Source organism: Spermophilus citellus (genome assembly GCF_964194105.1).
Source record: "Spermophilus citellus genome assembly, chromosome: 10".
Lineage (NCBI taxonomy): Eukaryota > Metazoa > Chordata > Mammalia > Rodentia > Sciuridae > Spermophilus > Spermophilus citellus.
The window spans coordinates 133,375,401-133,402,159 of NC_138197.1; the positions used below are offsets into that span (position 1 = coordinate 133,375,401).

The following is a 26,759-nucleotide window of genomic DNA, read 5'->3' on the forward strand; positions in this document are numbered from 1 at the left end:
GGGTCCTTTCTGCGGGCCAGGCGCCCTAGCCCTGATCCTGAGCCCGCCCGCGGCGAGTGGAGGGGGATCGGGTTTTGCGGGGGCCGAGTCTGGGGGTCTGGGGCAAGTCCGCCCGGAAGGGCCCCCTTCCGCGCGCCCCTGCAGGGGGGCCAGGGCCCCGCGCCGCCCGCAGCCGTGGCAGCTCGCCCCCGCGGCCAGGGTGCCGGAGGGAGGGTCCCGGGGCCGCGCGGGGGCGGCGGGAGGGAGGACGCGCGGCCCCGCCTCCTCCCGGGCGGGATAATTGAACGGCGCGGCCCGGCCCAGCGTTGGCTGCCCAGGCTCGGCCGATCGAGGAGCCGCTGCCGTCGCGCCGGTGAGCCCGGAGCCGCCGCGCCTTTGTCCGCCGCCGCCCGCCCGCGCCCGCCGGCCCCATGGAGCGCGCCGCACCGCTGCGCCCCGTCCCGCTGCCGCTGCTGCTGCTGCTGCTGGGCGGCCTCTCGCTGCTGGCGGCCCGAGGTAGGGCGTCTTGGGCCCAGGGTCCCCTCTGTAGGGTCCCCGTCCCCGTTCCCTGGCCGTGCTCCTTGGAAGTTCTGCAGCTGCCAGGACTCAGAGCCGCGTGCGCAGCCCAGCGCTGCGCCTCCGGGGCGGTCATCGTGCAGGCTCCAGAGCCGCTGGCCGGGACGTCCCCTCCCTTCTCTCTCCTGGTCGGCCTAACACCTCCCTCGCTCAGGGGTCTTGTCTTAAAGATGGGACCCTACCCCACGTCCCTCTTCCTCTAGCGCGCCCTGTCATCCACCCTCCTACCCCAGTCCTGGCACATAGACCCCAACCTGGGTCCTTGGGGGTGGGGAACACTTTGCCCCAAGCCCCTTGTGTGTCTTTTCCCACTGCCCCAGCCCCACCCCAGGTGGGGGCTGTTGTACCATCTCGCTGAGGAGCAAACTGAGGGGTGGGAGCAGTAATTTGTCCAAGAGACAGTGGGTTTGGGGGTAGGGAAGTGGACAGGAAGAAATCAGAAAGTAAGGGCGAAGCTGGAGGACTTCAAGGTGGTGGTCCTCTTGGGATCTGGCCATCTCCTCCCTTCCTGCCCCCCTGGGACACAGGACCCAAGGCAGTGCTTCTGCCAGGCTTCGTGTTCAGCTGGGACAGGGGACAGGCCACTTCCAAACCTACCACCCTGTGGCAAGGTGGGAGGGGTGTCCTCTAGCAAATCTGTGGCCCAGAACCTCCTCTCCCAGCCCTGGGAGGAACGGTGCAGGGATAGTGCCACCCACGCGGTGCCTTTCTCTCTGCAGATCCTCCAGGCCTGGTGTGGTGGTGGTGGTGGGGGGGCAGTCCCAGTGCCTCTGGATCACAGCAGCTGCTGGGCGGGAGAGCCATGACCTCTGACCTCTCTGCTGGCCCTGTGGCTTCTCAGGGCCATTAGCCAGGCCCTGCGCCGCTGGAGTCTTTGTTTCTCCCGGAGCCCAGGTCCAGACCACCCCTGGAATCTCAGATTCTTTATCCCTGGTTTAGTTTAGTTTCTTTTGAATTCTCTGATCACTACCCTCCTCCTTGGTCAAAAGGTCACTTGTCCCAGATAATGCCTGCAGGGGATTTAAGAGGAGGCTGCAGGAGGGGGACAAGGAGGGGGGTTGGCTCTGCAGAGGCTCTGGCTCCATTACTGCTGCAGGCCTCTGGGGACTCGGCTTGTTCTGGGCACTGGCTCCATCCTGGGCATCCCTGGGTCCCTCCTCAGGTTGGAGACTGTGGGGAGGCCAGGGCTCAGTGTTGGTGTGTCCCTCAACTCCCAGGAGCTCCTGGGAGACTTGGAGGAGATGGTGCTTGGGGAGGAGCTGGAAGCAGTGTTGGTAGAACATTCTGGGCAGAGTGGACATTTGTGTCACTGTTAGGCAGGGTAAAGACCCAGAGAGGGCCTTGGAGCTGTCGGGCAGGCAGCACAAGGCCACAGAGACGCTGCTACAGATCCAGAGAGAAGATGTAGTCAACTCTCAGGAATCCAGGAGCCCCAAGTCCTCCCTCACTGACCACCCCTGTGCTTTTGGAGAAAACTTTCCCCTTGCATGTTTGACTTTGAGCTCCCAGGACTGGCCAGCCCGGCGCCCCTCACTACCTCACGGATCCGTCTTCATAGACAAGCTCCCAACCTGAAGCGTTTAAAAAGTTTGAGTGAGCAGAGCTGTGCTGTCCTGTGGCCCTGGCTGTTTCTTGCGGGCAGAACCCTCTTTGATTCTGGAAACAGTTTGGAACAGTTTGGTGTGGCCTGGGAAGACGAGGTCAGAAGGTGCCCAGGTCCTTCCTGCAGCCTGGGTAGCACCACCATGGGGCCCCATTCTGGAAAAGAGTGAGCCCTTTTGCTAATCTGCTGGGGTTCACTCGGTATCGGGCCATGTAGAAGGGCCCTGATCTTTCTTGGGGCAGATGTAAGATGAGGGCCTGTCTGTCCTGTGTCTGTCTGTCCTGTCCAGCTGCCCCGAGCCCTGGTGTGTGAAGGAGGGGGAGGAGGTGGGTGTTGGGAAAAACAGTTGTGTTTTCTCTGAGGCTTTCTTGGCCTCTGACTGCAACAGGGCAGAGTTTCCCACTGATTAAAAGAAAGCATGTTGGGAGGAGAACAAAGGCTGGAGGACCTGGCTCAGGACCATGTGGCACGCACTGGGCTCCTGGAAGTTTCCCAGTCGGGAGGCGGGGCCGAGCGCTTGATGTTAGAAGATGAGCCTGGGGTGCTCTGGGTGGGGGTGGCCCTGGGACCTCTCCTGGTTCTGCCCGAGGCCCCCCCAGCTTGGGCTGCATGCCCTGTCCCTGCTGGACTAGCCTGGGACAGCTCACTCATCTTCAGGTCCCAGCAGGGTACATGGGGCCCAAGGGACTGGAAACCAGTCTGTCTCTCTTCAGAAAGACTCACGGATGGCTTGGAGCGTTTTCTCATCTATAAAATGAAGATAACAGAAGCCGCCTTCTTAGGTGGCTTTGAAGATTAAGGGGAGAACCCAGGACAGAGCCACCATGGTCTCTGTTATTATCAGCTGTCATTGGTGTTGACCCTTCCTGGGTGGGAAGATGGCCTTCCCCAAGACTGCCCTGAATGTTCTCCTAATACCAGCTCTCCAGCCTGGAGCCGGGAAGCAGCCCTGCAGGGCGATAGATGAGCGGTGCTGGCCCTTTCTCTCAACCTCTGGCACAGCTCTGGGGCTGGGCACTGCTATAGGTCTGGGGGTTTGGCAGGAAGGAGAGAAACCCTGCCCTCCTGGGGGCCCCATTGACGGAAAGAGCCCTCTGGCAGTCCGGAAGCCTTCCTGGAGGAGGAGACCTTGGCTGAGTCTGTGGGCAGGGCTGGGAGGATGGCTCCGGAAGCCTGCAGGTTATCAGGAGGGTCCTACACTGGGGCCAGCCCTGGAAGCTGGGGTCCCTTGAGATCATTTGCTCATTCACTCATTCACAGTCAACAACTGAGTGACTGCTCAGCAATCACTGGTCAGATGTGCTGGTCCCAGTTCCGAAAGTGACTCAGAGACAGTGGCCCAGTCCGGCGCTCTCTCCGGCCCTTTCCAACACTATGGATTGAGAGTGTGCCCTGCTCTGGGCGATTGTTGGAACCGAGGGGCTTTTGTTCGTAACTAGCATGGCTCTCAACAACCCTGTGAAGTGGGTGACCCAGATTCACCTGAACCTCCTTTTCCTTCTGGATTGGTCATGTCACCTGCTGCAGTAGAGATGGACTGTAAGGTTTGATTTTTACATTTGAAGACTTGCTTCTTATTTTGGTTTAAAAAAACCTCTCTGGACCTGGGAGTCAGTGCTGCCATGTAGGGTCAGGCGGCACCCGAGCTCCGTCCACCCACCTCCCTCCTCACAGCGCTGGGACTAGAGCACCTGTCTCACCACCCCCAGGACCCTTGGTACCTGGCTGCCCCCACATTAATCTCACGAGGAGACACTGTCACTGTTCCCACCACACAGGGGAGGACACCGAGATGCAGGGAGCATGTCCCCAGCACACAGTGGCCCCAGGACTCCAGGCAGTGTCACCCTGCTAACCAGGACACTCCATGGTAACACCAACCCAAGTCGGACTGGTCTAAAGTCCGGCTTTAGGGGAAGCTGGTTTCCTGCAGTTGCAGTGAGCCTGGGTCGAGCAGAGCAGGGTTTGGAGCCCTGCGTGGCCTTGGGCCAGGTCCTGAGTCTCTTCCCCTCCCCTGCCCCACGGGCTGAGGTCCCTTGAGATCATTTGCTCATTCATTCATTCACAGACAGCGACTGAGTGACTGCTCAGCAGGCACTGGGCAGAGTCTAGAACGGGACTGAGTCCCCGTTCTCCGGGTGCTGAGTCCAGGGTTAATCATTTGTGCTAAGTGCTGGAAAGTTCAGGGAACAAAGAGACCATGCAGGGCAGGAAACAGATGTGCCCTATGTGAGCCTGCGTGCCGGGGGCGGCCAGGGAGGGCACTGGAGGAAGGGCAGGGGGCTGGCGTGGCAAGAATGCACTGGCCAGGGGAGAGGAGGGCCCTGGGTGGCCTGGCTAGCAGGGTGCGGGATCCAGCCAGCAGATGCAGAAGATGCGAGGTGGGTGTCGAGAGACAGAGGCCCTGGGGGAGAGGGGTCCTGGAGGCCTAGGATCCCCTTGGACAGGGTGGGATGCTACAGAGGCGACCAGGTGTGGATGGCCCATGTGACATGTGGCACAGGAAGTGGCTGCCCGAGAGAGCCTGGGGGAAGGTCACTCCCCTCACCTCTCCAGCTGTGCCTTCTGCCCCTTCTATCTTGCTGCATCCTCCTGCTTCTCTGCCTCAGACCCTTGGGGTCTCTGTGACTGCTGGGGACATGCTCAGGAGTGGCAGGTGAGGCTTCAAGGACACAGGAACTCTTGGGTGGAGCTGAGGCCTGGAGCCCTAAGAGCAGACGCCAGCTCACCCTGCTGCTTCTCAAGGAGGCCTGGTGGCCTTGGGTCTGTCCCCACCGGGTCCTGTGAGGCATGCAGAGGCTGCCAGCTGCCCAGGGCCCTGGGCTGCCATTTTCTTGTATTTCTGGATTCCCAGGTCCCGGGGTTCCTGGAGTCCCCTCAGCTCTGCACAGCTTCAGACAAGGTGCCCGTGTTGATGGGCATGGTCCCCGCAGGGTATGTGAACTAGGAGGCACCGGGACACAGGTGGCAGGATCCCATTCCCTTTCCAGAGCCCTGAGTCTTAGCCACTGCGGAGCTGCCTTTAGGACACTAGATCCTGTGGCTCACAGGCCACTTGGGAATGTGTTTGGACATTGCCCCAAACCCCTAAGATGTTTACAGCTAGCAGGCTGACATTCTGGAAGCTTCCACCCAGAGACTGGTAATGAATCCCTCTGACTGACAGCCCCACATCTATGGTCTGGGAAAGACCATGTGGCCATGTCCTCACTTCAGGTCGAGGGCCTCTCCCTGTCCCTCTAAACCATGAGCCTCTCTGTGCCTGAGAACCCGCATCGTCATCCCCGCGGTCCATGTCCACGCCATAATCTTTAGAAAGCCTGACGTACCTGGAAGCAGTTGAGTTTCACTGCTGTGGCAAGTGGGAAATGGTGTCTGACCCCTGGGAACTGAGTCCCCGTCCGCCTGGACACCAGGCACTTCAGGTGGGGTGTGGCTTTCCAGGAGGTGCCGGTGGGCGGGTGCAGGCCACCTGACAGCCTGTCAGTCCTGGGGAGTGTGCTGTTCCCACCAGGGCAGCTTCTCTTGGATTTCAAAGACTCTTCCTTGGTCAGGATACAGACTGGGCCCTTGCCCTGGATTGTCCTGTTCACCTTCCCACCCTACACTGAGTGCACTCACCCCACTGTGCCTCTGAAGGAACCAGGCCCCCGGGGTTAGTGAGATGGGCTGCCAAGTTGAGGCTGGGCACTGCTTCTATTCATTCATTCATTCATTCATTCATTCTTAGTACTGGGCACTGAACACAGGGGAGTTTCACCACTGAGTTACATCCTACCCCTTGTTATATTTTATTCTGAGACAGAGTCTTGCTAAGTTGCTGAGGATCTCGTTAAGTTGCTGAGGCTGGCCCCACACTTTGGATCCTTCTGCCTCAGCCTCCGGATTGCTGGGTGTGTCACCGTGCCTGGCAAGACTGGGCAGTTTCACCCCCTGCACTGTCCGTGGAATGTCTGGTGCAGGGTTAACTAAATTTGCAAGGGCTTGTTCTTGGCTTGCACTGAGTGTTCTTTGTGGGCCTCACCACCTGGTCAGATGAGAGGGATTACATTGGAACTGTGGATGATGAGAGTTTCTTCTCAGACAAAAAAAGGAGCTAATCAGTGAGAGAAGATTCCAGATTGTCCCCAGAGCCTGGCACTGGGTCAAAGAGCCTGCCTGGCAGTTGAGAGACAGGGTGATCTGGGTGGGCTTGGGAAGCATGCAGCGTGGGACTTAACCTGGAAATATAGATCATGGAGCCATCATGGTTGTTGATGGTCGGGGGACAGGAGCAGCAGGGCTGGCCTCGTGGCTCCAGGTCACTCCTGACATGCTCTAGGTCTGCTCAGGCGCAGGGGTCTTCTGTGGGGATTGCTTGTTCTTTGGCCTCTGATAGGTGTTGCTAGTGGGCCTGGGACTGGTGCAGAGCTGGGCGGGTGCTGGGCTCACTGGGAGGCTTGGTGCCCATGAGTGTGGCGTTGGGCTGAGGCCCATTACCCCCAGGTCCATTCCACCTGGGGCAGGTGGGTGGCAAATGGTGTCTGACCCCTGGGAACTGAGCCCCCCCCCCCCCCCCCCCCCCCCCCCCCCCGTCCTCCTAGACACCAGGCACTTCAGGTGGGTGTGGCTTTCCAGGAGGTGCTGGTGAGTCTTGGGCCCGCATAGAAGACACCGTGTGGCATGTGACATAATGAGCAGGGCTGGGAGGAGGGGTGCCTTGGTGGGCCTCAGAGTCTCTGACTTTTGTGGTGGGGCCATGAAGCTCAGGGTGCTGGCTTTTGGAGCCATGTGACCCAGGTCAGTGAGCCTGGGCAGTGCTGCGGCCACCTCAGCAGGCCCCTGGGAATGTGTTTGGACCTTGCCCCAAACCCCTGAAATTTTGTTGAATTTCTAAAGCCATCTTTATTCTTTTTAAAAGGTCACAGTTTGCGTAGTTACTGAACATTTTAACTTTTCCCGTTTGGAGTCCCATGTCATCTCTCGTGCCTCCTGTCTGGCTGTTCTGCAAGAACATCTTAGAAAAAGTGACCAGGGGCTGGGGCTATGACTCAGGGTTAGAGCACTCGCCTAGCAAGTGCCAGGGGTCGATCCTCAGCACCACATAAAAATAAATAAATAAAATAAAGGTATTGTATCCAACTACAACCAAAAAATAAATATTAAAAAAAAAAGACAGTGACCAAAATCATCTCTTCCCAGTGCTCAGATTAGTGATTAGAACAGCAATGGCTGAAACGTTGAGTTCCTGGGCAGAGCACTGGCTCCTTTCCTAACACCTGTGGGCAGGTGGCCCACAGACACTAACTTTTGGAAGTATTTTTTGTTTGTTTGTTTTTGCACTGGGGATTAAACCCAGGCACTTTACCTCTGAGCTACACCCCAGCCCAGCCCTTTTAATTTTTTATTTTGAGACAGGGTCTTCCTAAATTGCTAAGGCTGTCTTCGAACCTGCGATCCTCTTGCTTCAGCCTCCGGAGTTGCTGGGATTACAGGCGTGCACCACCGCACCCAGCTTAAATGTATTTTTTATTGTAGTAAAATATGCATCACATAAAATGTACCCTCCTAACCAGTTCAAATGGCACAAGTAAATTCACATTGTCCTGCAGTGTCACCACCTGCCATCTCCAGAGCTTTCTTGTTCCCCTCCCCTCCTCAGCCCCTGGCAGCCCCTGTCTTCCTGTGAACCTGGCTCCTCTTGGGACTTGTTAGGTGCCATTGTCCTGGGCCACAGTGATTTTCATAATGGAGGAAAGCTCGCTTGACTACAAGGGACAAATCTGAAAACAGCAGTTTGCCTTTCTAAGTGGAATGTGGCTTGGAGGAGAGGCATCTGGGGTGGGGTGGGGACAGCACTGGCTTTTGTGCTTCACAGCGCCCGCCCTGCCCCGTCCTGCAAGTGCCTGGGAAGACGTGGGTGGCTCTGGCTTTGGAGCCCAGGCTAATAACAGACCTTGTCTTGCTGAAACACACACAGCTTTTAGGGACCGACCTGCTGCAGAGACTGCCGTGGTTGGTGTCTTGAGCTGTGACCAGGGGCTTCTCCAGCAGTCCTCCTGTGGCTTGGGGACAGCCAGTGCTGAACTCCCACAGCTGTCTCCAGGGCCAGGAAGTGGCAGTTCCATAGCCTCTAGCCCAGCCTGAAATTCTAATCAGCCCTTCACTCTGTGATGGCTGGCTCAGGGAAGTCCCCTGGGGCCACTCCTCCAGGCCCTGGGAAACAAGGGAGAGGCCTTTCGGGGTGGGGGGGTCCCGCCCGGGTCCCGCCCAAGCAGCCTCTGCATTTTAAGGTTGATCCCGCCTCTCGCCAACCCCCACCTTGGTTCTTTGTAATTAATAGTCTGTGAACCCCCAGGTGTGTGCTGGGCACGGGCAAGGGCTGTGGGCACGGTGAGAGGAGAAATATCCCCTCCCTGGCCACAGTGAGAGGGGAAGGATGTCCCGGGCCGCTAGGAGGTCTGAATTCAGGGGCTGCAGGACAGAGGAGCTTTGGAGGCTGCCGGAATAAGGCTGACGCTGGAGCCCAGGCCCCGGAGCCGGAGAGTGCCAGGGACTCATGTGCAGTGCCCGCTGAGCGCTGGGCAGAGGTGGCTACACACTGGCTTGGGCCGGTGCTCACTAGTCCACATCACTGGTCACTTCATTCAGCCTCTGTTCTCAATTCTGCTTGAAGTTTGGGTTCCGAGAAGTCCCTGAGGTGACAGCTTGGCTGCAGGGTGCCCACAGGTACGCATTGTGGAAGAGAGCAGTGGGCTGTGTAAGGGAAGGAAGGAAGTGGGAAGGACCAGACGACTTTCCGTGCACCCAGGGACCTTCAGTGGCCGTGCAAACCTCGCTTCCCAGAAGGGTGTGGCTGAGGTTCAGGCGCAGTGGGAATCTGCCCAGAAGTGGGGGGGACTCAGACCTCTCTGTCCTGAGAGTGCTCACTGCCCCGCTGTCCTGTCCCCAGAGGAGCGGCAATCCTTCCAGAGGAGCGTTCTCCCTGCGGACCCCTCTCAGCTTGGGCTGGAGCTCCCAGCAGGTCCCAGGCAGATGCCTCAGCCTTGACCAGGAGCCACAAGCCAGGCCAGTCCCGCTCTCTGGAGTCCCGTAGGCCCCTGCAGGCCACAGGTCCCCACTGGACACCCTAAGATTTCCACTCACAGCTGCGGGTGTGTACATGGAAGCCTGCTTTCAAGGACCAGGGACAGAAAGCATTCCTCCCTACCCGCTCCGCTCCCCGGGCTCTGTGACTTTAGGGGAAAAGATTTAAATCAGTGTCCACGGTTTTTCACTCCTTCCTGGGAGTCAAAAATCGGAAGTGACCCCAGCCCTGGGCAGGGAAATGAGTGAGGCCCCGGGCTACTTCTCAACAGTGTGACTGACGCACACACCAGGAGATGAGTTTCAGGGGCCCGGGAGGGGAGCAGGCACAGGAAGAGGCCTTCTCTGCAGGGCCGCTCACGGGCCAGGGCCTTGCGGTTTGGGATTGTTTGTTACAACAAGGACAGGAATGCCCCCCTGTGTCCCGTCCACACTCTGTGTCGTTGCTGTCCAGCCCAGCAGTAGTCTCTTCTTAGTTCTTCCTGGTCTCTCTGAGGAGGCTGAGTTGATTCTCATGCCCCTATGGTCTGGGTGGCAGAGGCTGATCCCCAGGCCTGTCCCCAGGCCAGGGCCCCTACATTGCCCCCTATGCCCGAGTTCCAGCCATGGGGCTGCTCAGGACATTGGAACTGCATCCCAGGGACATTCCGAGTTTCCTGGTGGACTGAAGGGCTTGGCATCTGATTGTCCTGAGAACAAGGTGCCCTGTTCCCGGGGCTCCCTGGCAGGAATCATTTCCGCAGCTCCAGCTGCTGAGTTCCTGCCCTGCTGAGGGGAACAGGCATCTGTATGTACTTGGTATTGCTTTTCTGCTTCTAAGGGAGGCTGGGGGCTGCGGCTCTTCCATGGGGTTCCACACTCTGACACCGGCTGTGCCTCACGCATTCTCAGGGGTGACAGTGAGTCAATCCCTGTCAATCATGTAACCTGTGATCGAGCTCCTGTTACGGAGAACTTACTCTGTGTTTGGAACTTGATAAAGTTTGTCCACCTCCTCGGCCACCCAACAAGTTCTTGCGATCCACTCTAGCACTGAGAAACCTGCGGCTCCAAGTGCAGGAGCCTGGCCGGGGTCACGGAAGGTGCTAGAGCTGGCTCTGAGGCCCAGCCCATCTGGCCCCAAAGCTTCAGCCCTTTCTGCTCGGCTCTGTTTGCCATGCACCCACTTCTGTGTCGAAGGGTAGGGGAACAAGGGACGGCCGCACCCCAGGACCTCTGGCTGGCTTGGTGAAGCTGACAGTCAGAAGGTCAGAGGCTGGTGGTGTGAGGGCCAGGGTGGCCAGGCAGGAGCCCGGGCCCTGCATCAGGCTGGGTGGGTGAGTGGTCTGTGAGAGGAGACGAGGGCTGAGGCTGCAGGCAGGGGCTGAGGGCTGGAGTGTGGGGTGACCAGGTGCCGGGGGTGATGGCCACGTGGGCAGGGCAGCTTTGCCGTCAGCCCCCTGCAGGGCATGTCACCATCATGTGGGGCTTGAACCACAGCTCTCCTCTACTCATGAGGTCCTGTGTTTTGTGAATGCTGTTTTTAAACAATATACTGGAGTGAGAGCCTGAGTAACTAGGCAAACAGGAGCCCAGTGGCTGGTCCCACGATGGCAGGCCTCCCTTATGACAGTCCTCTGGCTTTGGTGCTCTGAGGCCTGTGACTCCAGCCCACTGATGAGAGCAGCCTGTCATGAGTGTTCCCTGTTCACCAGACAACACCATCAGGGACGATGGAGGGACAGCTTGGGGGGTGGGCTGTGGGGCCACCGAGACAGGCTTCCATCCTTGACCACCTGGCCAGCCCAGGGGAGCCCGGCGTTACAGGAATGGGTGGGGACTTCTTTCACTGCAGAGAGCTGCTCAGTCTTCCAGAAGCCCTGGGGGGAAGGGCAACCCCTGCAATAGTCTTAGGGGTGTGAGGACCCTGCTCCTGGCCTTGTGGAGTGGCCCTGCTGAGCCTCAGCTCCTGTGTGCGCTGGCCACGCCCATCCCGAATGCTCCTCCTGTCCCTCTGAGAGGGGACAGGGAGTTCAGGACTTGTGGTGGCCGAGGGTACATAGTCAGGGATGTCTTGCTTTCACACAAGAGCAAGACTTCCTGTGGGCCACTTCCTGTGGGCGGGAGCCGGCCTTGAAGAGCGGAGGGCTCAGCAGGCCCCAGCCGTCCAGCCTGCGGGCACTTTTCCCCAGGGCCCTGGAAAGCTGATGGTGAGGAAGCCGGGTGTTTCCTGAGCTCGTCTGCAGTGTCCTGCTGGGAGGTGGCCTCTGCCTGGCCGTGGAGGCCTCGGGCACTTGTCCTTCTTGGCCTGTTGACCCTTATGTTGAGAGCGAAGGGTGTGGCACCTTGAGACCCAGCTGCGCCTCCCAGGGGCATGGCAGGGTCTTCTTCCCAGGAGGGGAGGGCCCAGGGTTCTGAGCAGAGTGCCCTGGGGCCACAGCCTGGGCTGGCAGAGGACCTGGGCGTCCAGCTCAGCCTGGTGCTGAGGGCCGGCTGCTCAGCCAGGTGGCTGTGCTCTGTCTTCACAGAGGGTTTGTGGCAAACGAGGGTGGAGGCCATTACCAGCGTGATTTCACTGCCGACCCCTCTTCCTGCCTTCGAGACCCCTCTCCGCACCCCCTGCAGGGACTCCGGCTGGTTGCGCCTGGGCGCTTCCCATGCACGGCTGGGCAGGGCCCTCTAGATCATACAGGCAGCAACCCTGACCCATCCCTGATGGGTGGCTGGGGCAGGGGTGCTGAGCTGTACCCCATCAGAATTACGGGGAGCAGGCTGCTTCCTGGGGTCATGGGGTTCTCAGTCCTCATCTGCAGAGTGACTAAGGGAAGTGCCGTTTGTGCCCGCTACCCTTCCATCCCTGGCCAGATGTTCTGGTCAGGGCTGGGGCAGCAGCTGTCCTGCTGGTGCGCCCGGGGGGTGGGCAATGCATGGCAATTCACCCACCTGCTGTCCTCTCCCTCACAGTGGGCGCAGACGTCCCCATGGAGGCTTGCTGTGCAGATGGACATCGGATGGCCACTCAGCACCGAGACTGCTCGCTGCCTTACGCCTCGGAGTCTAAGGAGTGCAGGTGTGTTTGCCCGTGGCCACCTTCTGACCCGAACAGTGTTTCTTTAGGGGGAAATGGGGGAGGAAGGACCCCTAGGGACAGGCAGGACTCACCCGCAGGCCAGCTGGGCTGCATCTGCGTCCCCCTCCCTCCCCCGCTCCTTCCTCTGCACCCGAAGGCCTCACACAGGACCCTGCTCTCCCTTCTGGGCCCCCCGTGTCTGTGGGGACATCTGATCCCTTCCCAGGGCTGGAAGCAAGTAGGTTGGGGTTTGCAGCCCAGCATGTCCCATCTGGGCAGCTGTGGGCGAGTCTGTTTCTTCCAAAGAAAAGAGCGTTTTGTTCTGGGGGTCAGTGAGATTGTGGGATTGGACGTGCTTTTCCAGTGGACACCTGAAGGCTCAGAGGCCAGGCCCTAAGCAGGAGTCCCACAGACAGTTGTCTACCACACTCCACAGCCGGCATCTGGGCTGACTGTCTTCTCTCCCTAAGTTGACTCAAGCATCCTCAAAATTTGGGATAATATACATTTAGAATAAATGATGGAATAGGTCATGTTGATCATATCATGAAAAGAATAACAAGCTTTTCAGAGCACCTACTGTGCACTGTGCATTTGACATACACCGTGTTGTGTCACCTTGTTATTAATCCATGTTATAGACAAGGAAACGGGCATCCCTGTGTGCACAGCTGGTAAACTGTGATGCTGGGCTCCGAGCCATGCCTGCTGGCCCGGGAGCATGTGGCAGGGAGGTGGAGGAAGGCTTCCGGGGTTGGCTGCCCCTTTGTTTTCTCTGCTTCTAGTCTGACTCTGCGCTGCCTTGGCCCTGGGCACCGTGCATGCTGGTTAGACGGCTGTCACAGGAAGATGCACAGGGACATCTCTTTTGCCTCCTGGGCAGCTTTGCCTTTGTGCTGGCGTTGAGTGCGCTGTGCCTGCCACTGGTGACCGGTGATGTAGATCCTGACCCAGGAGACTCTTGACAAGTCAAAAGCATGAAAGACCAAACAAAGGAAGAGAGGGCAGGGGCCTCAGAGGGGTGGAGTGACTGGAAGCCACCCGTCCTGCGCAGAGCCCGCGAGCGAGCTTGGCTGGCAGGGTGCTTAGCACCGCGGCTGCTGGTGGTTGTGTAGTCGAGTGGGTGTTCAGCGCCAGGGGTTCTGCTTACGGCCTGCGCTGGCCCAAGGCAGCCTGGCCCTGGGAAGGCCAAGGGCGGAGGTGAGAGCTGAGCCAGCCTGGATCCTCGGTTTCCCCCAGTGCACTTCTCCTTCAGGTTGGTAAGATGATTGCGGATGATGCCTGAAACCAGTGGCACCAAGCCACATGTGGGAGTGCCAGTCTCTGTGACACTGCCTGAGGACAAGGGCTCAACAGGCACAGGCTCCTTGCAGAGAGGAGACAGCAGTTGTTCTTGACCTCACCCCAGCAGGGGCACCTTGCACCCCCACTAGGAGGTTCCTGATCCCTAACCTCAGAGAAGACAGTTTTCCCCAGGAGGTGGGGCTGCCCCGCCCCTGTTGACCCTCCGCCTGTGTCTGTCTCCTCCTCTCTCAGGGCCGTGGAAAATTCCGGCGGGGTTGTGTGGGTTTCCAGATCACAGTGTCCCCAGGATGTGTTATTGAGCACCCAGGACACCAGTCAATGTCATCGAATGCCAATGACTGGCCCTTTGCTTTACTGAGGCCGGTTGGCTCATCCCAGGAGTCACGGGCAGGGGCTGAGCCACCTTGGGACTCACAGTTTCAGTAAATCTCCACTTTCATTCCTTTAGCCCTTCAGTCCTCGTTGACCCTGGTGCTGTGTCGTAAGCTCAGGTGGGGGGCGCTGAGCCCCATGCTGGGCCTCCTGGGCAGGAGTTAAGGGTGGGGGGCAACCAGGGTTCTCAGGGTTGGCTCCCCTGGGTGGGCAGGGGGCTCAGCGAGGCTGGCAGGGGTCAGGCCACCTGAAGCTCTAGCAGTGCCGGGTGCGGGGTGGGTGGGTGGGTGATGCTGGCCCTCATCAGGCCCAACATTCCTTAGATCCCCATCCAGATCCCCTAAAACCTTGGGCCAGACTTCACCGCGAGTCTTCATCCTCTTGGAGGAACGTGGCCCACGAGGAGCCCACTCGGCTGTCTCTGAGCCGACGTCTCCAACAGCCTGTGTGCTTCACCAGGGTCATGGGGCAGGTCAGGGAATGAGGAGGCCAGGCCTCAGGAGCTGCCTTCTAGAACATGCCACGACTCACCTTAGGATGGTAACTGCACGTTGGGTTTGTAAGAGGGTTGTGTGTGCCACGTGGGGAAGAAGATCCCGGGGAGGGAGTGGGGTCTTCTGCTCAGGGCAGGTCTACCCTTAGAGCTGTCAGGGATGGCCTCCCTGAGAGGCCATCTGAGCCAGCCCGGAGGGAGGCGAGAGCCAGCTGAGTGGAGTGTGGGGAAGGGCATCCAGGCGGGGGAACAGCCAGCACGGAGGCTCAAAGGAGCTGCAGTGCAGGCTGACCCGGCAGCAGCCCGGGGCCAGCGGCTGCACAGAGTGAGTGGTGGCTGGACTGGGCAGAAGGACACGAGCTCAGGAGGAATCCAGGCTGGCCAGGGTGCTGCAGGGTGGTTGTCCCAGGCCTGGTGGCCGTTGCAGAGGCTGACTGAGGTGGCTGAGAGCTGGTGGAAAGTTCTGAGCAGGGATAAGTGGGCGCTTATCTGTCTGAACTTGCCTTTAAAAGGGACCCTGCCTGGAAGGAGGGGGAGAGGGAGGAAGATGGAAGCCCAGGCCCTAGTTGACTGTTTTGACAATCCCGGGAGGTGCTGGTGGTTTGGAGCTGCGTGAGAGCCCGGAGAGAGTGGAGAGACTTGGCTGGCTGTGGGCGTGACTTGGAGGCAGGCTGCCAGGTTGTCCTTACTGAGTGGAGTGGGATGCAGAGGTGGCCTTAGGCTCCGTCCAGGGCCCGGCTATGAGGGGCTGGGAAGGCAGTTTGGGTGAGAAGGGGCACTGGAGAGGCAGCTGGGGTGCTGGGACGGGCACATTTGTTTAGGGGGCACATGGGTTTAGGGTGCCCTTGGACATCTAAGAGGAGATCCGAGGGGGCCTCTGGGAGCCTGGTCAGGAGCTGGAGGGCACAGAAAGGAACACCCACCTGTATGCAGGTGGCATGAGAGGCTGGTGGGTTGGCAGGAAGGTGAGGTGGAGGCCCTGGGGTCCTCCTATGTGGGGCCAGTGAGTCCTCCCCTCAGGCCTCAGTAGGGTGGACAGGCCCCTCACAAACCCACCATGAGCCGAGTGCAGAGATGCAGCCTGTCACCCCAGCCACTCGGGCAGCTGAGACAGGAGGATCACAAGTGCAAAGCCAGCCTCAGCAACTCAGTGAGGGCCTGTCTCTGAATAAAATATAAAAAAGGGCTGTGGATGTGGCTCAGTGGTTAAGTGCCCCTGGGTTTAACCCTTAGTCACAAAACAACAACTACCAAAACCAACAACCCGCCCCTGCGCCCCAGGACCAGGACGTGCTTGGCAAGTCTAGCCAGGGAGAGCGTGTGGGGCAGATGACGGAGGCTCTTCCAGGACAGGGTAGAGTGACCAGCTTCGTGACTCTCCCCAGAATGGCACCTAGAAACTCTGGTTCTTTGGTTGCAAACTGGTTCCCTTGGCAGTCCCGGAAGAGGGGGCTGCAGCTGGGCAGCTCTGAGCTCCCCTCCCGGTGCCCTGCAGCCAAGACCCTTCAACGTGCACGAGGACCACCATCAGCCCAAGGTCACCCACCCAGGAAGTGAAGGTGGGTGGGGACGGCAGCCAGGTGCTCTGGGCTGACTCTTGACATGGCCTTTGCCAGCCACTCAAATGCCAGGGCCAGTCGGACAAAGGCAGCCGTGACGTGGGGTGAGGCTTCAACCTCCAGGCCACTGCTGTGCCCCAGGGCTCAAGGGCCACTGTGACATGGCTGGCTGAGGGAGGTGGCATTGCCTGACCCTGCCCTTCCGAGGCTGGACTGCTTGTCCAGGACGCAGCCAGAGGAGAGCAGGACTTGCAGCCAGCCCTCCAGATGGCTGCCCTGGCTCCTTCCCCTCAGGACAGGGTCTAGCACCCGCTGTCCCCCGAAGCTGGAGAGGAACTGTCCCCCCCAGGCCAAGGCTTTCAAGTACCTGGAGCCTGCACCGCCAACCAGCAGTCCAGAGGGGCCACAGCCAGTTGTTTTTAAACAGTGGTAAAAAGCACGTGACCCGAGAGGCACTCTCCTGGAGTCTGGGTGTGCGCTCCCGTGGCAGTTAGCCACCCATGATGGCCAGCCAGCGTGCCAGCACCTGCCTCCCGGGCTCTTCGTCCAGCAGAGGCGGAACTCTGACCCCATTAAGTGCTCACTGCCCTTCCTCCTGCTCTGCCCCAGCCCCCGCGACTCCCTCTGTTTTCTGTCGTGAACTTAGCCACTCCAGGACTCGTGTTGGTGGGGTCACACGGCCTCGTCCCTCTGTGGCTGCTCGTGTTTCCTTCTTCTCAAGGCTGAATGAAGACAGATGGCCGGCCCGTCGTGAGCACTGTGGGCAGGCATCTCTTTCAGACCCGGCTCTGGATTCTCTCGGGCACACACCTAGGAGCAGGGGCGCTGGGTCCTGATTCTATTGTTAATTTTTTGAGGAACCGCATGCTGTTTCCCAAATGGCTGCCCCATTTCCATTGCCGTGAGCAGAGCGTGAGGGCTCGCTTCTCCACTCTGCTCCAGCATTTGTGACTCTCTGTTTAACAAAAAGGTTTTGAATGAATGTGTGGAATGTGTGGATCTGGTAAAGACAAGGAGAGCGCTGGCAGTTTAGTGAAATGCCTGTCATTTCCTCACCCACTGTGAGCCTGGGCACGGTGTGTAACTGCTCAGTGTAGACAGATCCACTCTAAGCCAGTCGTGAGCCGGGGGAAGGCTGGTGTAGACTTCGGTTCCTCCAGGGTGGTGGGGGGGACGGAAAGGTGGGGGCTGTGTCTGGGGGCAGAGGCCACCTGGATGGCTGCACGGGGAGGCTGTGAGCCCCGTCCTCTCTGCCAGACGCAGTGGGTGATTCTTCTGCCCTTGCTGACTGTGACTGGAGCTGGGGTCATTTCGGGTCTGGACGGGAGTTACCCATGGCGCACACACCTCCTGCTTGCTGCCTGTGGGCCAGCTCTCTGGTCCCAGCTCTCTGGTCCCTGGTCCCCTGGCTGACTGAGGAACTGACCCTAGCAGGTCACGTCCTCCTCCCTCCCTGAGCCCTCCATACCTGAGAGGCATGGCAGAGCTGGGGGCCACACCAGGAGCCACCATGGCAGCCTTTAGCTCTCTGGCTTGTCCCTGTGAGCCTGGACGGTGGGCGTGAATGCTGAGAACTCAGTGTGGCGCAGGACGGGGTGGGCCGGCATCGGCAGCCCCGGGGCTGTGTCTTAAACATGGGGACGTCCTGTGGGAGAGGCGAGGCTCAGAGCAGACTCTTCCCTCTGGGTCACAACTCGGGGTCCCGATTCAGCCCGTATACCACCCTGCAGTCTTTCTAACTACACACTTATTGGGCACCTTCTGTATGCCGAGGGCTGTGTGTCTGTCCTGGGAGCTGGGGGAGGGGAAGCCGTGGAGGACAGAGCCCTGTGACAGGCCGTGGGCCACTGCAGACCCGTCCAGCCCTGCCCTCTGTCCCCAGGATGGTCCAGGAGCAGTGCTGCCACAGCCAGGTGGAGGAGCTGCACTGTGCCGCGGGCATCAACCTGGCCAGCGACCAGGACGCCTGTGTCCCACCGGGCGGTGACAACGCCAGCCTCGAGGCCATGTTTATGAAGGTGAGGACCTGGGGACCACATGGGGCCACCGCCACCCCTGATGGCCACAGGCCAGGGCCCCCATGAGCAGCACTGCCCATCACACCACTCCCCTGGCCCACCCCCTGGCTGCCTGGGCCAGGAAGGGCCAGGCCACTGCAGGTGGTGGGTAGAGCTCACCTACCAACCTCCAAGCTGGCTAAGGGATGAGAGGCTGAGGGTGCAGCCCCCCTAGGAACACGGGGAGGACCTGGCACACCCTGCCCAGGCCTCAGACACAGTGCAAAGGTCAGAGCAGGGGCCGTCCAGGGCCCCGGGTTCTCTGCTCAGTTCCTTGTGGGCCCCCAACAATGTTCAGGAGGTCCTCAGGCTTCTGTGTGCCTCAGGCTAGTTGGGCTTAGAGCTCAGAATGGGCCCTTATAAGGGCCCCTGGTAACACATGGCTTTTATGACCACCCTGGAGGAAAAAACTGAAGTTCAGAGAGGCCCCCACTCCTAAGTGGCCTCTTAGCAGCCCTGTCAGGGGGCCAGACGGGCTCCCACCCTGAAGGTGAAGCGGGAATCACTGGCAGAATCCCTTTCCCCGAGTGCTGCTGGGACCCCACCTCCAGACCAGGTCACTGAGGGCCACCTAGTGATGTGGGAAGACCCCAGAGCCACTCAGCCCCTCCCTGACCTCTGCTGAGGGAGGGAAAACAAGCCGGGCAGGAGGAGGCCAGGTTTGGAGGCTGAGAAGGTACCAAAGAGTGGAGTCCCCACCAGGAGGCCAGGGGGGATTCCTGGAGGTGTCAGGTGGGCTCCTTGCTGGGGGGCCTGCACACAGACGGGCCATAGAGGGAGACCCTGGGGCAGGGACCCCCAGGCCCCTGAGGGTGTCGGCTGGGGGAGGCGCGTGGCCTGGTCAAGGTCCTGGCAGCAGGACCTGGGTGTCCATGGCTGCCTCCTCACAGGGCTGGGCTCCACGGGTGCCACCTGCAGGCTGTAACCCTGTCCCCTGCCTGGCCGGTGCCTTCAGGTTCTTGTGCTTTCAAAGCACAGCCTGGCCCCCAGGAGCCTTCCAGGCGCAGTGGAGACACCTTAGACCACACAGACAGCCAGCATCCAGGGCTTTGTGGGGCTCCCTCCCCCTGGAGTGGGGGGCGGGTGGGGTGGCTCTGCAGGGGGGGTGCAAGGGCAGTCCTTAGCAGGGTTGGGAGGGGAGGCAGGACGTGTGCTGGGGGCCGGGCACTGCAGGTCCCCTTCCAAAGCTGATCAGGAGAGCTGGGGACTTGGTGGCTTCGCTGTGTACCGTGGAATTTCGGGGAAGCACCTAGTGGCTAAGTCAGACGTGCCCCCCACCCGCTGTTCATGCTGAAGACCAGGGGAATCCGAGAGGCGTCTCCTGGGTCTCTCTGGGACCCTGAGTGGGCCTGTCTGAGTTTTGCTGTTTTCAGAGATGCTGCCACTGCTGTGTGCTGGGGCGGGTGGCCCAGGCCCGGGGCCAGAGCTGCGAGCCCAGCCTCATGATCGGCTACCAGTGTGGGATGGTGTTCCGGGCATGCTGTGTCAAGGGACAGGAGACCGCGGACTTCACCCCTGGGGATGTGGGGGACCTCCAAGGCACAGGTAATCCCCCCTCTTCCCTCTTGGGCGGTGCACTGGTCAAGGTTCTCCGGGGTGTGTGTGTGTACATAAGCAAGGTTGGCCCTCTCTGTCCATGGTTGTGACATTCATGGATTCAACCAACCACAAATCAAAAATATGGGAGAAAAAAAAATTGCATCTGCACTGAGCATGTGCAGAATTTTCCCCATGTTATTCCCTAAATAATAGAGCCTAACAACTGTTTTCTCAGAATCTGTGTTGTATATGCTCACAGCCACAGCAATGTTTGTAGCAGCTCAGTTCACAATAGCCAAGCAATGGAACCCACTAAGTGCGCTTCAACAGACGAATGGATAAAGAAAATGTGGTCGATGTTCACTATGGAATGTTTCTCAGCCATAAGGAAAAATGAAATTATGGCATTTGCTCATAAGTGGATGGAACTGGAGACTACCATGCTAAATGAAATAAGCCAGTCCCCCCAAACCAAAGGCTAAATATTCTCTCTCATATGTGGATGCTAACCCACAACAAGTGGGGGAGGGAAGAATAGAAGTTCATTGGATTAGACAAATGGGAAGGGAGGGGGGTGGAAATAGGAAAGATAGTAGATTGAACAGGTCATGACTTTCCTATGTTCATATATGAATACACGACCAGTTAACTAACTCCACGTCATGTTCAACATGAATGGGAAGTTATACTCCATGGATATATGTCAAAAAAACACTCTGTGTCATGTGTGCATAAAAAGAACAAACAGAAAATATTTCATTGTGTATACGTATATAAAATAATAATAAGAGTAAAAATAAACCAACAACCCTCACCGAGTTTATGATTTCTCAGGTATAAAGTGGGGTGAAGTCACAATTTTTAAAGAGTTAAGCATCAACTCACTACCACTTATTAAAAAGAATATTTTCCCCACTCTTCTACATTGAAGTTACAATAAAGCAAGTGCTTGTACAAAAATAAAAAAGAAAGAAAAGAATTTGTGTTGTTCTAGGTGTCAAAAGTAAGGTAGGTATGGTAGTGCATGCCTGTAATCCCAGCAGCTCAGGAGGCTGAGGCAGGAGGATTGCAAGTTCAAAGCCAGCCTCAGCAACTTAGCAAGGCCCTGAGCAATTTAGTAAGACCCTGTCTCTAAATCACATATATATTTAGCCTTTGGTCTTTGGCATTGGCATACTTCACTTAGCATCTATGAATATGTATATACATATATTGGGGCTGGGGATGTAGCTCAGTGGGGAAGTGCCCTTGGGTTCAATCCCAGGTACAAAAACAAACAAACAAAAAAAGTAAGTGAGCATACGGAGGGTACATGTAGATCACCAGCAGATCCTGCACCATGTCATGTAAGGGACTTGAGCATCCGTGGATTCCGGCCGGCGTCCCTGACGGGTGCCGAGGGCATGTGGGAATGGACTTGCGGGAGGTGCTGGAAGGGTGGAGAGTGGAACACCGTGCCCCCTCAGGGTTCCACCCCGCCTACAGCTCTGGCTGCCCCTGCTCTGTTTCTGGGATATGCAGCTGGTGCTCAGGGTCATGGCCAGCACACAGAGCAGAGACTTGGCCTGTGGGAGCCCCCTCTCCCTCTGGAGCCCAGGGTGTGTGGCCAGAGGCTGGAGGTGCCTCTTTCAAAGGACAGACGCTTCCTCAGCAAGGGGCACGTCCAGAGGCAGCTTCCGGAGGCTTCAGCTGGGTGACCAGCTCTGCCCTCCCTCCCCTCTGTTTGTCCTGAGCTCCACCCTGTAGGAGACTTCCTGGTGTCTGGCGACCTCTCCTGCTTGCCCGGTGGCCTCCAGTGCCAGAGTGGAGTACCCTGAGAGGCGCCCTATCTGCCCTGCCCACGCCTGCTGGGTCTTTGTCTGTTCCCAGCCCTCTCTGGGCTCTGCCCCTTTCTGTTGAAAAAGGGGAAGGTACAGGAAGGGGTTAAGGGGGAAGCACTCTGCCAGGTGGGCATGGTGGCGCACACCTGTCATCCCAGAGACTTGAGAGGCTGAGCAGGAGGATTACAAGTTTGAGGCCAGTCTCAGCAACTTTGTGAGACCCTCAGCAGCTTAGTGAGACCCTGTCCAAAAATTAAAAATAAAATAAAATAAGGGCCAGGATGTAACTCAGAGTGGTGCAGAGCACCCTGGGTTCAGTCCCCAGTACCCAAACAAACAAAAATAAAAGGGTAGCGCCCCTAGGTCTCTCAGTCAGGCCTTCGCCCTCTGGCTTTGTGACCCATGGCTCTGCCTTGATAAATCACGTTGGATCTTAGTTTTTCGAGTCGAGGCTGCTGCGGTCACTGTTGAGCTGACTTCTGATGTGGAATCGACCACATTCCTGCTCCCTCCTGGGCTTTTGAAGTCAGAGATGATGTTTTACAGTAAACAAGCCCAGCCCTCATCCTGGGCAGAGTTCCTCGTGTCTGGGAGGTTTCTGTGATTCCTGTCTCCTGCGTTGGCCTCTCTGGGAGTCTGTGGCTCCAGGGTTTTCCTCTCCTGTCTTGGATCCACTTTGATCCCTGCCCCAGACTTCTCTCCAGTGGCACCTCCTCTGAGGGGGCTTCACGGTGGCCTTCCTGAAGCTGGCGTTTATGGTGGGCCTACTGTGTGCTCCCTTATGGTGGGCCTACTGTGTGCTCCCCAGGCACACACACCCCCCGCCCCCAGGCTCCACGGGTGTGCAGGCCGCTGTGGCCTGCAGCAGGGCTGGAGGCAGCGAAGGCCTGCTGGGGCCCCCAGGGCGGTTCAGGCGCTGGCCACATGCTCTGCCATGGGCCTTGGGGGTCTTCTGGGGAGGTGGAGACCGTATCCCAGTCGAGGGCCTGGAGTTAGCGATGGCCTCCCTCGTGCCTGGGCCCTTCTGTTTCACAGACCTTGGAGAAGGTGAGCTACCTTCATGAGGAAAATTCTGTTTTAATGAGGATGAATGAGCTGCTTTCAGGAGGACTGAGTGGGTGTCCTGCTTGACATCGACGGGAAGTTCCTTCTGAGGTAAGGTGGACTCTGGGTAATCTCTCTTGGTCTCTGTTTCCTCTCAGCTAAGGTCTCTGAGGTGGAGGAGGAACAGGAAGACCCCTACCTGAATGACCGCTGCCGAGGTAAGGCCCCGGATCTCCACGGCCGTTCCCTGGAGACTTGAACCCAGGCCTCTGGGCCTGCCCTCCTGCTTCCCTAGACTCTCCAGAGCTGGCCTGGTGGGGCTGGTGGGGCAGGGGCCACAGCAACTAGTGTGAAAAGCCCCCTCTCTGCAGTGTGTGCTGGACATTCCCAAGCTCACAGGCTTCAGAGGGTGACCGCTGGCGTCCAAGAGGCCAGGAGACCGCGGGGTGGGGCCGAGCGTTTCTTGCCTTCCCGACCTGAGCCCTAGCCTGGTGCTGTCAGACATATTGACTTGTCTCACAGGGAACTGTGGGTGTATTTAAAACCCAGAGGGCCTTGGTGGTTGTTTCCCCCAGGGTCACACTCTCGCTCTTTCGTGAGCATCCGGGTATGTCCGGACTGGCAGGTCTGCTGCACGTGGTCACCCAGCAGCTGGCCCTGTGGTCAGGTGTTAACTGGGGAGCCAGTTTTATGACAAGATGATATGGTCAGGGTGCAGTGACAGGCAGCACTGAGGCTGGGAGGGGAGGAGAGGGAGGGACAGAAGCCCCAAGAATCCTGCCTGAGGGGAGGGTCTTCCTGGGGGAGGGGACAGCCCGTTTGCAGCCGCTGAGAGTGGCTTAGCATGATGACCAGCACGTGAAGGGCAGCAGGCAGGACCCTGCAGGCCCTGGGCAGAGGCTTCGGCCCCTGCGGTTGCACTTGAGCATCACTCTGGCTGCCCTGTAGGAAGTGAGGGGGGCAGAGGTGGCTCTGGGATCCCTGGGGAAGCCAGGAACCTGCAGCACAGAGGCCTACAGCTGCTGGAGCTGGGACAGGCCTGCTTCCTCAGTGTCTGTGGCTGGCAGCAAGCTGTACCCCATCCCTGCCTTGTCCCTCACAGCTCCTCTGTAACTCCAGAGGCCAAGCTGTAGGCTGCCTGGTTTGTCAGACCCCAGCGGTGACCAGAGCCAGTGTCTGGGGGTCTCCCTGGGGCCGCGAGTGGCTTCAGAGACCTCTGGATGTGGCTGGCCCCGCTCACGCCGGCTCTGATTGCAGGGGGTGGGCCCTGCCAGCAGCAGTGCCGGGACACCGGGGACGAGGTGGTCTGCTCCTGCTTTGTGGGCTACCAGCTGCTGCCTGACGGTGTCTCCTGTGAAGGTAAGACCCCGCCGCTCTGCCTGGAGCCCGTGCCAGGTCTGAGCAGGGTTGACAGGTCCCCTTGGTGGGCGGAGACAGCCTGGACTGGCTCTCCAGAGTAGGCAGGGCAGTGGCTCCTGGCAAGACACTCGTCAGAAGAATATGACCCCCAGGGCTGAGAAAGGGCCTGGCTTTGGGGTCCACCCTGGCTCTGGATCTAGGACCGGCTGAGTGGCCTTGGGCATGTCCCTCAGCCTCCCTTGGCCTTTCCCCAGCTAGGAGATGGGGAGATGCTGCCCCTTCATGGGGTTCATGGAGACCGCCGGTCTCCAGTCCAGGGCCCAGCACTTACTCAGAGCCCTGGGTCTGCCAGTGGGAAGGCAGCGAATCCTTGGGCTGGATTTGGTGAGGGCTGGTCAGGGCAGCATCCTGAGGCACAGCCGGATGTGCTCATGGCAGGACCCAGCTCAGTTTGGGCAGTTTGATAGATGCAGGAAGCCAGTTCCACCCCGGCTTCTAGAACTTTCCTCTGATGAAGTGCAGGGATCCGAAGTTCTTGCTGGTTACTTCATGTCCCTGAATCTCTCCTAGATGTCAATGAGTGCATCACAGGCAGCCACAGCTGCCGTCTGGGAGAATCCTGCATCAATACCGTGGGCTCTTTCCGCTGTCAGCGGGACAGCAGCTGCGGGACTGGCTATGAGCTCACAGAGGACAATAACTGCAAAGGTAAGGCCTGGGAACCTCTCCCCAGCTGGGGCGGAGCGCTGAGGGGAGGGTGGGTGGCCCAGTACTGGTCTGGGCTCTGTGGTGCTGCCCCCGTGTGGCTGCCTGGGCTACTGCCTCCTCAGCCACAGGAGGGCCACAGGGCGAGGGGAAGAGCTGGTGCCACATCAATGATGATGGCCCACTTGGGTTTAAAGGCTCAGTGCCTGGTCAGTTAAACCAGACAGAGAAGGATATGAGGTGCTCACAGGTGCTTTTTACAAAAACAAACATCCCCCTCCAAAGAAAACAAGTGTTTGCACAACAGCTGGCTTCCCTCTGGCTCCAGCTTCCTGGACGCAGCATCACCCCTTCCGCTGCGTAAAAGCGTGGCGTTTCTGCCCGCTGGTCTCCCTGCCTGCCATTGGCAGAGAGTGTATGATGAGGACCTTTTAGAACATAGCTGTCTGTGCGGGGCTTCAAGCCCTCCAGAAAGATGGCACCACTTGCATTAAAACGTCCATCTTTGAATTATGAGGGTGACTCCAAAGCCAGGCACACCCTCCGGGTGTCAGAGGGCCTTTGAGCAAGCTCAGGCTGCCAAGCCTGCTGCCCAGCCCAGTGATGGGCTGACCCCAGAGCCCAGGTCCAGGCCAGCTGATGCCCAGCTTTGAACGTCTGACCTGTCCAAGCTGCGAGGCAGGGCAGCCCTGACATCCCTTCCCGATGCGATCATTCTTAATATGTGGGACATTCTAAGCACCTCAGAATGAATAAGATATATAGAAGCTGTGTTTATTGGCACTAAGAAAATTGCCTTATGAAAGAAACATGCACTTTATCTGGATGAGTAACGATGGCTCCATCTGCCAGGGAAACGCCTGGGCTGTGTGTTTATACAGCCCTCGCCTCCCAAGGGCTGTGGCCGAGAAAGGCTGCGTTTTTAGTCCTCAGCAGCGGGCGCACTCTGTGCCTCCCTGAAGCCCTTTTTGTTTGTGATCTCTCTGTAGGAATGTTTGGGGTTGTAGTCTGAGTAGTGAGCATTTTTGATAATGTTTTCTTGTGATATTGAAGTGTTGTGTGATGCCTTTGGCAGGACTCTTGCTAACAATCTCCTTTTTTTATGATGCACCAGATATTGACGAGTGTGAGAGTGGTATTCATAACTGCCCCCCCGATTTTATCTGTCAGAATACTCTGGGATCCTTCCGCTGCAGACCCAAGCTACAGTGCAAGAGCGGATTTATACAGGATGCTCTAGGCAGCTGTATTGGTAAGCCACGCTGCCGCCAGACGCACGGTCCACCAGGCGGGGAAGGCCTGGCTGTGGCCACACCTGGAATTGAGGGATGTGCAGAGCAAGGACCAGGGCTGGCAAAGTTTCTGTGAAGGGTCCCGTGGCCATCATTTTAGGCATTGCTGGCCGTTGGTCTCTGTCACGGTTACTCAACTCTGCCGTACAGTTCAAAGCCACAGATTGTACAAAAACAGCTGGGCAAGGTCATATTCCAATAAACCTTGATTTACAAACACTGGCCACAGGCTGCGTTTGACCCAGGGCTGTGGCTCGCTGGCCACTGGTTTAGATGAAAGAGTTTAGATTTGGATTAGAGGCTTTGGTTTTAAACTGCGTGGCTGAAGAGCACTTGCTTCCTTTTGTGAGCCTCGGCTTTCTCCCTGTGAAACGGGGGCAGCTGTGATATGTGGTTGCGGGGCCTGAGGCCAGGGTGAAGCCCACCGCCCGAAGCCACAGACAGCAGGGCGCTCGTGGGGGTGGACCTGCCACAGCCATCCACCTGTCAGAAGCACTTGGTGTTCAGGGTGGAGTTCGCATGGACAGGAAGTGGAGTGGCGGTTTCCAGGGACGGTGGTGGGGGGTTGTGGTTAGTGGGGACAGAGCTTCCGTGTGGGAAGATGAAAAAGTTCTGGAGGTGGACAGTGGTGACGGCTGCAGGAGTATGTGAAGGTCCTCGGTGCGACTGGCCTAAGGTGCTGAGGGCAGTGGACTGGTTCACGGGGACCTCACAAGAAGGAGGTGTCAGAGGGAGACCCTGTGGGAGGGGGGGAAATCCCACAGGAACCGAGTGTCACCACAGGAGCCGGGGAGACCGCCCAGGCCCCAGGACCGGCGTGGGCGAGACCTGCGTCCCCCCTTCCACGTCATCCAGCTGCCACTTGGCTCTGTCATGCTTGCGGTGGTCCCTGAGTCCAAGCTGCTGGCTTCCCTCCCCTCTGCTCAGCTCCCAGGTCCTGCC

At 58.5% G+C, this 26,759-nt stretch overlaps 1 protein-coding gene across 3 annotated transcripts in view; it reads left to right on the forward strand.

The window, feature by feature from the left end:
- The first annotated feature begins 303 nt into the window (after positions 1-303).
- Positions 304-26,759, forward strand: part of FBLN1 (fibulin 1) — a 71,338-nt gene continuing 44,882 nt past the window's right edge. Inside the window, exons 1-8 of one of the 3 annotated variants that reach the window (XM_081310656.1) lie at positions 305-495; positions 12,167-12,272; positions 17,884-18,019; positions 19,432-19,603; positions 22,620-22,679; positions 23,719-23,820; positions 24,391-24,528; positions 25,640-25,777. In XM_081310656.1, the coding sequence (XP_081166782.1) occupies positions 411-495; positions 12,167-12,272; positions 17,884-18,019; positions 19,432-19,603; positions 22,620-22,679; positions 23,719-23,820; positions 24,391-24,528; positions 25,640-25,777 (937 nt within the window). In that variant the 5' untranslated portion in view covers positions 305-410. Of the gene's footprint in view, positions 496-12,166; positions 12,273-17,883; positions 18,020-19,431; positions 19,604-22,619; positions 22,680-23,718; positions 23,821-24,390; positions 24,529-25,639; positions 25,778-26,759 lie in introns of all 3 variants that reach the window. The other 2 variants (XM_081310655.1, XM_081310657.1) reach the window with 2 other exon arrangements.